At 43.4% G+C, this 13,021-nt stretch overlaps 1 protein-coding gene across 5 annotated transcripts in view; it reads left to right on the plus strand.

The window, feature by feature from the left end:
• Window positions 1-13,021, plus strand: part of DNAH6 (dynein axonemal heavy chain 6) — a 192,412-nt gene that overhangs the window by 119,875 nt on the left and 59,516 nt on the right. For all 5 annotated transcript variants that reach the window (XM_075128903.1, XM_075128900.1, XM_075128899.1 and 2 more), the window contains one exon: window positions 11,411-11,575. In XM_075128903.1, the coding sequence (XP_074985004.1) occupies window positions 11,411-11,575 (165 nt within the window). The remainder of the gene's footprint in view (window positions 1-11,410; window positions 11,576-13,021) is intronic.

Consider the following 13,021-nt stretch of genomic DNA (forward strand, 5'->3'; position numbering starts at 1 on the left):
ACACGGCTGTTACTCTGAAACTTGCCTGCACAGTAACTGGTGTTATTCCAGATGTGTTGTCTGTATACATATTCTATGACCCAACCCCCATCCCCGCTACTCAGAGTCTTTGACATCGGGCTCTGTAGGTGGCAAAAGAACTGGTTTTTGTTTGAGGCAGCCCACCCCCCCCCCTTTATGCCCTCAGTTGCTGGTGTGAGGATACACAGTGGATGTGCTCACACCAACAGTGGAATATGTATGCAAACTACACATCTTGAAGAATACCATTTACTATATAAGTAAGTAACTAGGGCTGTCAATCACAGTTAACTCATGCAATTAACTAAAAAAAATTAATCGCACTTATAACAATAGAATACCAATTGAAATTTATTAAATATTTTTTGATATTTTTCTACATTTTCAATATTGATTTCAATTACAACACAGAACACAAAGTGCACAGTGCTCACTTTATATTATTATTTTTTATTACAAATATATGTACTGTAAAAACGATAAAAGAAATACACCTCTTCCCTGATATAACACGGTCTTACTGCGTTATATGTGAAACCGCGTTATAGCGAACTTGCTATGGAGGGCTGGGTATGGAAGGCTGTGCCTCCCCAAACAACCTGGCCCCGCCCCCATCCGAACCCCACCTACTTCCCGCCCCCTGACTGACCCCTCAGAACCCCCAACCCATCCAACCCCCCTTGCTCCCTGTCCCCTGACCGCCCCCTGAGACCCTCTGCCCCTTATCCAACCCCCCAGCCCTGGCCCAGCCCCCTTAACACGCCACTCAGAGCAGCATGTCAGAGCCAGACATGCTGCCACCATAGGTGCCGACTCCCTGGGTGCTCCGGGGCTGGAGCACCCTCAGAGAAAAATTGGTGGGTGACAGAGCACCCACGGCAGTTCCTCGTCCTGCCCCCCCGTCCCAGCTCACCTCCGCTCCACATCCTCCCTGAGTGCACCACCACCGCTCCGCTTCTCCCCCCCCCCCCCGCCCCCCAAGTCTTGGCACGAATCAGCTGTTTGGCATGGCAAGCCAAGGAGGGATGGGGGAGAAGCGGAGTGGCGGCGTGCTCAGGGGAGAAGGCAGAGTGGAGGTGAGCTGGGGCAGGGATCGGTTCCTCTGCACCCCCCCCACCCCGGTTACTTGCTGCGGCCCTCCCCACGCCCCCCCCAGCTCACCTCCGCTCCACCTCCTCCCCTGAGCACATGGCCCCTCCACTTCTCCTCCCCTACCTCCCAGGCTTGCGCAAGCCTGGGAGGGAGGGGGGAAGAGGGGAAATGCTTTACCGCATTATATCCGAATTCGCGTTATATCGGATAGCGTTATATCAGGGTAGAGGTGTCGTATTTTTCAGTTCACCTCATACAAGTACTGAAGTGCAATCTCTTTATCATGAAAGTGTAACTTACAAAGGCAGATTTTTTTGGTTACATAACTGCACTCAAAAACAAAACAATGTAAAACTTTAGAGCCTACAAGTCCACTCAGTCCTACTTCTTATTCTGCCAATCGCTAAGACAAATGAGTTTGTTTGCATTGACGGGAGATACTGCTGCCTGCTTCTTATCTACAGTGTCACCTGAAAGTGAGAATAGGCATTCACATAGCACTTTTGTAGCCAGCGTTGCAAGGTATTTATATGCCAGATATGTTAAACATTCGTATGCCCCTTCATTCTTCAGCCACCATTCCAGAGGACATGCTTCCATGCTGATGATGCTCATTAAAAAAAATAAGGCATCAATTACATTTGTGACTGTACTCCTTGGGTGGGGGGGGGGGAATTGTACATCTCCTGCTCTGTTTTACCTGCATTCTGCATATATTTCATGTCATAGGAGTCTCGGGTGATGACTCAGCACATGTTCGTTTTAAGAACACTTTCACAGCAGATTTGACAAAACACAAAGAAGGTACCAATGTGAGATTTCTAAAGATAGCTACAGCACTTGACCCAAGGTTTAAGAATCTGAAGTGCCACCCAAAATCAGAGAGGGACGAGGTGTGGAGCATGCTTTTAGAAGTCTTAAAAGAGCAACACTCTGATGCAGAAACTACAGAACCCGAACCGCCAAAAAAGATCAACCTTCTGCTGGTGGCATCTGATTCAGATGATGAGTCAGTCTGCACTGAACATGAACATGTGTCAGTCTGCACTGTTTTAGATCGTTATCAAGCAGAACCCATCATCAGCATGGAGGCATTTGCTCTGGAATGGTGGTTGAAGCATGAAGGGACATGTGAATCTTTAGCGCATCTGGCACATAAATGTATTGCAATGCCAGCTACAACAGTGTCATGCGAATGCCTGCTCTCACTTTAAGGTGACAAGAAGCAGGCAGCGTTATCACCTGCAAATTGTAACCAACCTTGTTTGTCTAAGTGAATTGGCTGACCAAGAAGTAGGACTGAGTGACTTGTAGGCTCTGAAGTTTTATATTGTTTTATTTTTGAATGCAGGTTTTTTTGTACATAATTCTACATTTGTAAGTTCAACTTTCATGATAAAGAGATTACACTACAGTACTTATACGAGGTGAATTGAAAAATATTTTTTTTGTTTTTTACAGTTCAAATATTTGAAATAAAAAATAAATATAATGTGAGCACTGTACCCTTTGTTATTCTGTGTTGTAATTGAAATTAATATATTTGAAAATGTAGTAAACATCCAAAAATATTTAAAATAAATGGTATTCTATTGTTGTTTAACAGCACGATTAATTTTTTTAATTGCATGATTAATCACGATTAATTTTTTTAATCGCTGGACAGCCCTATAAGTAACCATTTCTTCCCATAACATCTGCATGATGAATTTCTCAACTGGCAACACTTTCAGTGCAACACCTTATTTTCTAAGAGCAAATTTTAATGTATATCCTCTTTCATTCTGTAGAAAGATGTCCATCAGTATCATAACTTATGTCTGTTGATGGCCAAAGCACAAAACAAAAGCTTTAGCACAGTCGTGATGTGTGTTTGGAAGGCATATACACAAGCACTCAGAAAATACGTTTTGTTTTCTTTCATTCACAATGTGTACGAGCAGAATCTCAAAATAGTCTCTGGATAGATAGTTAAAAGGTTTATCAGGAAGGCATATACAGCTTCTGTTAAACCAGATATTTTTTCCTATTTCATATTATGCTCTGGTTCCACCAGAAGTTATTGGATTAGAAGCAGGCATTATTGGGTGAAATTCTGTGTTATACATAAAGTCAGACTAGATGAGCACAGTGATCCCTTCTGGTCTTAAAATCATTGAATATCTAGCAGCCATGTTTTGGGCAAAGGTCCTTAGTAAACTCCGAAGAAACTTGCAAAGCCACAACGTAGGTATAACTCCTTGTGTTTCATAAAGCACTGTAAGATAGCTGTTCAGGAGTTTAATGCATTTCTCCCCACCCCAAAAAAGCCTCCATTTCCTAACACCAGAGCATGGATTATGTATCTTTATACTCATCTTTTCTTTCCCTCTGCCTGAGAATCTTACTACTTGCCACGTCCCTGAGTAAAGGGCCAGTATACATGTTAGGATGCAGGATGGGAAAATTGTTACCTTTTAAAATTATTTTCCTTGATTAACACCTTCGCTAGTCTGTCACACAACAAAAAATACATACATAACTGAATGGCATGTTTGATCTGGGTGCATGTTTCAGAATTCATTCAGACCTAAGTGAAGTTCAAGTTAGAATTTTACGGACAATTAACCTTGTTTGAGAAATTATTTATATAGATTTGGGAGTACATGACGAGGGGCACGACCGAGTGAGTAGGTTGCTAGGCAATGAGCTCAGCTGCCGAAGGTGCCACTGCAGAGGAGTTAGCACTGAATAAAGGACTAATGGAGATATTAATAACAGAAAGGAAATGATCATATAATACATTTTCCATTCTGCCCACCCAGAGTTGATTATGCCCTAGGTAGGATTCAGTGAGTTTAAACTCAGAACTTTTTGAGTAAAATATCCCTCCCCTAAGCGTAAGATTTTATTGTGCTTGAATAATTCAATACTGAGTTAATTTTTAAACTTCAGACTTGCTATAGATTTGTTACTAGGCCTGGCTCAAACACACTTTTTTCCCCCTTTCACAAGCACTGAAATCAACCATGACAAAGTGTCTGTGGCTATAGCCCATGTATCTTGACAGTGGTGTCACAGAACTGTAGTTTATTCAGCAGGAATAACTGTCCAATTTGTGAGTTACCAAGCAATTTCTTTGAAAGTGACAGCAGCACATACAATTAATTGTTCATGGATATATTAAGCTTCAAGTATCAAGGGGTAGCCGTGTTCATCTGTATCCACAAAAACAACAAGGAGTCCAGTGGCCCAAATTAATTGTGTTAAATTTGCAAATGAATTTTAGTTCTGCAGTTTCTCTTTGAAGTCTGTTTCTGAAGTTTTTTTGTTCAAGTATGGCTATGTTTAAATCTGGTATAGAATGTCTAGGAAGATTGAAGTGTTCTCCCACTGGCTTTTGTATGTTACCATTCCTGATGTCCAATTTGTGTCCATCTTTTACGTAGAAAATAAAAGAATAACTAAAATAAAAGAACTAAACTAAACTTAATTTAATTTTAATTTAAACTAAACTAAACTAAAATTAATTTGCAAATTTAACACCATTAATTTGGGCTTGAATAGGGACTGGGAGTGGCTGGCTCACTACAAAAGCAATTTTGCCTCTCCTAGAATTGACACCTCCTCATCAATTGTTGGGAGTGGACTCTCAGAATCATAGAATATCAGGGTTCGAAGGGACCTCAGGAGGTCATCTAGTCCAACCCCCTGCTCAAAGCAGGACCAACTAATCATCCCAGCCAGAGCTTTGTCAAGCCTGACCTTAAAAACTTCTAAGGAAGGAGATTCCACCACTTCCCTAGGTAATGCATTCCAGTACTTCACCACCCTCCTAGTGAAAAAGGTTTTCCTAATATCCAACTTAAACCTCCCCCACTGCAACTTGAGACCATTACTCCTTGTTCTGTCATCAGCTACCACTGAGAACAGTCTAGATCCATCCTCTTTGGATTCTCCTTTCAGGTAGTTGAAAGCAGCTATCAAATCCCCCCTCATTCTTCTCTTCCGCAGACTAAACAATCCCAGTTCCCTCAGCCTCTCCTCATAAGTCATGTGTTCCAGTCCCCTAATCATTTTTGTTGCCCTCCGCTGGACTCTTTCCAATTTTTCCACATCCTTCTTGTAGTGTGGGGCCCAAAACTGGACACGGTACTCCAGATGAGGCCTCACCAATGTCGAATAGAGGGGAACGGTCACGTCCCTCGATCTGCTGTCAATGCCCCTACTTATACATTCCAAAATGCCATTGGCCTTCTTGGCAACAATGGCACACTGTTGACTCATATCCAGCTTCTCGTCCACGGTAACCCCTAGGTCCTTTTCTGCAGAACTGCTGCCGAGCCATTCGGTCCCTAGTCTGTAGCGGTGCATGGGATTCTTCCGTCCTAAGTGCAGGACTCTGCACTTGTCCTTGTTGAACCTCATTAGATTTCTTTTGGCCCAATCCTCCAATTTGTCTAGGTCCCTCTGTATCCTATCCCTACCCTCCAGTGACTGAGGTGAGGCTGACTGGCCTGTAGTTTCCAGGATCCTCCTTCTTCCCTTTTTTAACGATGGGCACTACATTAGCCTTTTTCCAGTCGTCTGGGACCTCCCCCGATTGCCATGAGTTTTTAAAGATAATGGCCAATGGCTCCGCAATCACATCCGCCAACTCCTTTAGCACTCTCACATGCAGCGCATCCGGCCCCATGGACCTGTGCTCGTCCAGCTTTTCTAAATAGTCCCGAACCACTTCTTTCTCCACAGAGGGCTGGTCACCTCCTCCCCATGCTGTGCTGCCCAGTGCAGTAGCCTGGGAGCTGACCTTGTTCGTGAAGACAAAGGCAAAAAAAGCATTGAGTACATTAGGTTTTTCCACATCCTCTGTCATGAGGTTGCCTCCCTCATTCAGTAAGGGGCCCACACTTTCCTTGACTTTCTTCTTGTTGCTAACATACCTGAAGAAACCCTTCTTGTTACTCTTAACATCTCTTGCTAGCTGCAATTCCAGGTGTGTTTTGGCCTTCCTGATTTCACTCCTGCATGCCCGAGCAATATTTTTATACTCTTCCCTGGTCATTTGTTCAATCTTCCACTTCTTGTGAGCTTCTTTTTGTATTTAAGATCAGCAAGGATTTCACTGTTAAGCCAAGCTGGTCACCTGCCATATTTACTATTCTTTCTACACATCGGGATGGTTTGTCCCTGTAACCTCAATAAGGATTCTTTAAAATACAGCCAGCTCTCCTGGACTCTGCTGCTCTCCTTTCTTCCCTGTGTCAGGATCCTGAACTCGACCATCTCATGGTCACTGCCTCCCAGGTTCCCATCCACTTTTGCTTCCCCTAACTCTTTCCGGTTTGTGAACAGCAGGTCAAGAAGAGCTCCGCCCCTAGTTGGTTCCTCCAGCACTTGCACCAGGAAATTGTCCCCTATGCTTTCCAAAAACCTCCTGGATTGCCTGTGCACCCCTGTATTGCTCTCCCAGCAGATATCAGGGTGATTGAAGTCTCCTATGAGAACCAGGGCCAGCGATCTAGTAACTTCCGAGAGTTGCCGGAAGAAAGCCTCGTCCACCTCCTCCCCCTAGTCTGGTGGTCTATAGCAGACTCCCACCATGACATCACCCTTGTTGCTCAGATTTCTAAACTTAATCCAGAGACTCTCAGGTTTTTCTGCAGTTTCATACTGGAGCTCTGAGCAGTCATACTGCTCCCTTACATACAGTGCAACTCCCCTCCTTTTCTGCCCTGCCTGTCCTTCCTGAACAGTTTATATCCATCCATGACAGTACTCCAGTCATGTGAGTTATCCCACCAAGTCTCTGTTATTCCAATCACATCATAATTCCTTGACTGTGCCAGGACTTCCAGTTCTCCCTGCTCGTTTCCCAGGCTTCTTGCATTTGTGTCTAGACACTTGAGCTAACTCGCTGATCGTCCCTCTTTCTCACTATGAGGCAGGAGCCCTGCCCTCTTGCACGCTCCTGCTCGTGCTTCTTCCCGGTGTCCCACTTCCCCACTTACCTCAGGGCTTTGGTCTCCTTCCCCCAGTGAACCTAGTGTCAAAGTTTGACTCAGACTCACAATTTATCAGACCACTCTGTTTTATTAGCAAAGCTGCTCTGCTAATACATTTAGAAGTGAGCCCCCCGAGTGGGGCTTGTGTCTTTTAATTTATACAGTTTTTTGGAGAACAACTTACAGAGAAGTTACAGACAAAAGAAGAAAAAGATTTTAGTCACCACCCTTCGAGATCCCTGAGACCAGTCATGTATCTTCAATTACCTGCCACCCTTAACAATCTCCTTTAACAGCTTCCAGTTAACTTAACTAACTGCCCTTCACACCTTCCATTCTGATGCCTGCTTCTTAGTGCTGGCTCTATCTTAATTGCTTCTCCATTCAAAAGCTAACTGTCCCTACGTGTGCTCCCTCAGATACTTTGTAACATGTTTTGGCATGCCCTCTCATATACAATGTATCCAGCATGTCCCCTTATACGTTATACTTATACAATGTTATACTTCCACACTAGTTTAAAGCCCTCCTCACTAGGTTAGCCAGCCTGCTTGCGAAGATGCTCTTCCCTCTCTTCTTTAGGTGGAGCCCGTCTCTGCCTAGAACTCCTCCTTCTTGGAACACCGTCCCATGGTCAAAGAATCCAAAGCCTTCTCTCTGACACCACCTGCGTAGCCATTCGTTGACTTCCATGATTCGACGGTCTCTACCCAGGCCTTTTCCTTCCATGGGGAGGATGAACGAGAAGACCACTTGCACCTCAAACTCCTTTATCCTTCTTCCCAGAGCCACGTAGTCTGCAGTGATCCGCTCAAGGTCATTCTTGGCAGTATCATTGGTGCCCACGTGGAGAAGCAGGAAGGGGTAGCGATCCGAGGGCTTGATGAGTCTCGGCAGTCTCTCCGTCACATCGTTTATCCTAGCTCCTAGCAAGCAGTAGACTTCTCGGTTTTCCCGGTTGGGGCGGCAGATAGATGACTCAGTCCCCCTGAGGAGAGAGACCACCCGACCACCACCACCCGCCTCCTCCTCTTGGGAGCGGTGGTCGTGGAACCCCCAACCCTAGGACAATGCATCTCATGCCTTTCAATTGGCGAGGTCTCCTTCTGTTCCCTTCCCTCAGATGTATCACCTAGTCCACTCTCTGCATTAGTACCTGTGGAGAGAACATGAAAACGGTTACTTACCTGTATCTGCATTGCTGGTGCGTGGACGCTCCCCTTTCTTCTTCTGGAGGTCACATACTGCCAAATTTCTTCACCGTCCTCCTGTCCCCGCAGTGCGGCCTGCTCTGAATCTTCAGAACTTTGTGTCTGTAGAAGCATATCCTGACGTCTGTCGAGGAAATCTTCAGTTTCTCTTATGCAACGCAGGGTCGATACTTGTTGCTCCAGACCTTGAACCTTCTCTTCCAATATGGAGACCAGCTTGCAACTTTGTACAGACAAAGTCGCTTCTGTTCTGTGGAAGAAAGACAAACATGGCACATCCAGTGCAGGTCACAACAGCTGAACACCCCCCATCCATATTACCTTCCTTCTACGAGCTTCCTCAGGAGTTGTAGTGACTACTCAGAGAAGCCGGCAAGATGTAAGCCTCAGTGGGCTCTCCCCAGGCAAACTCCCTTTGTTAGCCTCTCTGCTGTTCGCTGCTCAGCTGGTTCGCAGCTGACTAGCTTTTTATAACAGTCAGGCCCACTCAAGGCTCACCTGGAACAAAGCACTCCCAATTCACACTTTTCAAACCACCAGTCAAGCACACGGTCAAACTGTCCCCACAACAGACACTCAGATACTCACCAACACAGCCTCCCTAATGCAGCCCTTAGTGTACCTCCTCTCAGACAGCTCCCAGGCAAACTCCCTCTGTTAGCCGCTCTGCTGTTCGCTGGACTCCATCCACCCTGACTGAATTGGCCCTGTCAGCACTGGTTCTCCACTTGTAAGGTAACTCCCTTCTCTTCATGTGTCAGTATATTTATGCCTGCATCTGTAATCTTCACTCCATGCATCTGAAGACGTGAGGCTTTTACCCATGAAAGCTTATGCCCAAATAAATCTGTTAGTCTTTAAGGTGCCATCAGACTCCTTGTTATATTAAGCCTCAGTTATAATATTTTCATTTGGCCCACAGACAGATATTTCTTGAATCCCATAGGCATGTCCAAGAAGCTATTCCTAGTTCCTCTGGCCCAAAGCTGTGACTTTAAGCAGTCAGTACACATTGACTCGAGACCAAGGTTCTGATTTGAGTAGCCATCAGGATCAGTAACTGCAGGAAAGAAAAAGATATGCATAAGTGAATCTCCACCAATGTATTGTATGTTTGTCAGTTTTCAATACCCAAGGTAAAAATTCAATGCTGTATTCATTGGCATGATATATATGGCACTAGGATCTGATGATTCATGACTCACTTGAAAATTCAAATGTATTTCTTTATTTCGATTTATTTTCTTACTTTTTATAAATGTGCCTCTTAAAAATCTGTATGCTCGTTTAAAAAAAAAAAAGAATCAGCAACACCATAATATGTCCCGTAGCTAATGGATAATAGAAAACATGGCTTTGTTTGCATATTAACAAATGTAAACAAAAAGTCCCATACCCAATCCAAGAATTCCCAAGATACACTCAACCATTCCTTTCAGAAAAGTGCAAGGTGAACAGATAGGCGCCCTGCACTTTGCCATGAAAGTCAGCAGATCTGGAAATGACAAAGGCGTGAATAAATGTACTGAGATCCATGTCCAAAAAAAAGTCTCATTCTTCTCAGTGAGTCTACATGAAAAAAGCACTCTTGCCCATCCTTGCTATCTGATCATCCAGAAACAAACACTGATCCAATGGAACCCCCATATCTTCATGTCAACTACGAAAAAAATAGTCATATCCTCTAAACTAAGGGACAGATGTCTTCCTTGCATTTTTCTGTGACTGAATGCTATATGCATCTCAGCAAACAATTTGATTATGTGCTTAACTACTTTGCTAAATACAATAGTAAGCACACTTTGAAGTCTTCTGTTGAATTAGGACAATAATTCTGCCCAGTTTACTGTTTCTGGTTCCCATAGTATGATGATTTTCTGTCTTGACTGTAACCAGTCAGAGATATAGGAAGAATGGGGCACCCTGGGCCCATAATACAGATAATAAAGGGTAGTGAGAGTTGGCAAGAGAATCCCGTTATTGGACACAACCCTGTCAGGTGCTGAGCACTCTCCAGCAAAACACTTAAAGCACGTGCCTAAAGTTAAACTTAAGTGTAATGCAGGATTGGTCTAGAGTGCTCAGTATTCTCCAGGATTGAGCCCACTAAGTCTTAGGAAGCGGATGTGTATGGGTCCTTCCCATATTTTGATCAAGTTTTGAAAATAACGTTTTCATTACCATTCTGTTTCTAAAGAGACATGACTGTTTTTTAAATGTCTCGTGCCTTTTTTTTCCCCTAATGTACCATAATGAAATGTGGTTGAACATATGCAAATTATGTACAGTGAATTTGGAATTTTGTGACCCAAAAAAAAAATGAGGCCCAAATCCTGCAGAGACCTTCGCATGTACATAACTGTATGTACCTGAGTAGCCCATTGACTTCAGTGTGACTATTCATGTGTATGAAGTTATGTCTGTGTTTAAATCGTTGTAGGATCAGGGCCTAGTTTTGTACTTTCAGTTCTCATGTAAGTAAAGAATATTTTCTTCTATCTCTGTGTGTTTGCTTTAACACTGTCTAAATTCTGTTACATCACTGATTTGTGCTGTGAGATAGTTCTGCAGTAAAACATGTAGGCTTTCTCTGGTTTAAAAAACAATGCATAATTTGAAGTGTGTTTAATATCCATGGGATTTGGGCACATAACTCTGTTAGGCTCCTTTGAAAATCCAGCCATAATCTATAACAAAAACTAGGAAGGCAGAGAGTAATAAGTGAACAGAAGAATATCATTGGGACCATCTTTTTGTTCAGTGTTTGTTCAGCACCTATCACAATGGAGTCCTGGTCCATGACTACGGTCCTAGCCACTACAAAAACAATGAGGCGTCCTTGTGGCACCTCAGAGACTAACCAATTTATTGAACCAATACAGGTTTCAGAGTAACATGTTTATGCTCAAATAAATTGGTTAGTCTCTAAGGTGCCACAAGTACTCCTTTTCTTTTAGCCAATACAGTAATACAAATAATAAATAATTATTTTTATTATTCTCCTTGCATAGAGTGGAGAGTGTTAATTTAATTTTGCATTTTAGTAATGAAGTATTTCAGTTACATGTACAAAATACCTTAATCTGGTTTCTTTTTCTAAAGCTGAAGGAAATCTTGGACCCTGCACTAGAGCCTGTTCTTTTGAAGCAGACCTTTGTTACTGGTGGAAGAATGCTTATTCGCCTTGGAGATTCTGACATTGATTATGACAGAAACTTTAGGTTCTACATGACAACTAAACTACCAAATCCACACTACCTTCCAGAGGTACGATGCAGCATTCTAAATTCATGTCATACAAACCATAATCAATATTACTAGAAGGACATTATCAAATTCTGTTGGCCCACATTATTACAGACCTTCCCAAGTCTCAGCTGGTATCTTTTATAATTAAAGTTTTAAAACAGGTGAAAAGAAATAAACCCATGTCCTTTCATTCCATGGGTGAATGTAGCACAGTAGAGTCCAACATGTCCATGCTACTGTATGTGAAAACATTCATGGACTTATCGACTGTTCTGACAAAGAGAGGTTCGCTCCTGCTGCACAGTATCACCAGGACTGAGTCATGTCTCAGGGCTCAACCATTTTGTTGTGTCACATATTGGAGGTTCAGAATACAGGGCCACTGAGACTGGTCCTGTGTGTTGTTGGAGTCCTGTATGTTGGGTCTTCCAGAAGATCCTGCCACCTGGAGGGGAGAGCTCTATCACATGGCTACTCAAATATTAACATGACAGCATGACTTCCAGTGAAGACCCTCATTCATTAATGGACAAGCTGTATGGCCTATTTGAAGGACCTTTGGAGGGTACCCCTAATGGGCTTACTTAGGAGATCCTGCTGTCTGAAAGGGGATTGTTTCATTAGTGGTTCCTCTGAAAATCCGCCACTAGTGAGATCCTCCACAGTCAGCTCCCTCCCAAAAACCCCACTGCAAAAAGGGTAGCACAGCTAGTAGGATTTCCTAGAAAATTTACAGATGTCTATCACTTTCTAGACAGCTCTGGGGTCTAGCCAGATGATGGATGGTGTAGGACTGGGTAACTGTGATGTAATTGCTTTGATTAAGGAGGTATTGCAGGCAACTGATACACACTTTATTTCAGAACCCTATTACTTTATTTTGAGGTTCATATGGTCCTGTATTTTGTATTTATATGCCGTATCATCCAGTTTCCACACATAATATTGTCTGTTACTTTATTCTGAAAGCATTTTGAAAATCAAGCAGTCTGCTGAAGTGCCTAACGGTAGACACCCAGGTCTGAAAAGATGCACTGTCAGCTACATGGGCCGGGGTATAAGGTGACCTCCATTCGGATCCTGGTTCTGATGTTGACTTGGAGTGTGACAGTAGCCAAGTCGCCTAAGCCCTGTGTGTCTCAGTTCATTTTACAGTCACAGCAAATTAAAGATGCCCCAATAGGCCTCATGGTCTAAAGGACTAAGAACTGGGGTGGAAGCCAGGAATTTAGGAGTTGATGCTATTCCAAAGTGTAGGCAACTGGTCATAATCCTTCTTTGTTCTTATGTAGCACTTTATAGGCAGGTTTTATTTATGTTCACAGCCCCCCAGGAGAAAGACAACTAAATTCCTTTTCTTACTGCTCCAGCTTTTAAGTAATTGTTGCAGGCTGACTTTCAGAATTGCTGAGCACCACAACGCCAATTGAAGTCAATCGGAAATGTTGGTGCTCAGCACTTCTA

Source organism: Caretta caretta, chromosome 5 (assembly GCF_965140235.1).
Source record: "Caretta caretta isolate rCarCar2 chromosome 5, rCarCar1.hap1, whole genome shotgun sequence".
NCBI lineage: Eukaryota > Metazoa > Chordata > Testudines > Cheloniidae > Caretta > Caretta caretta.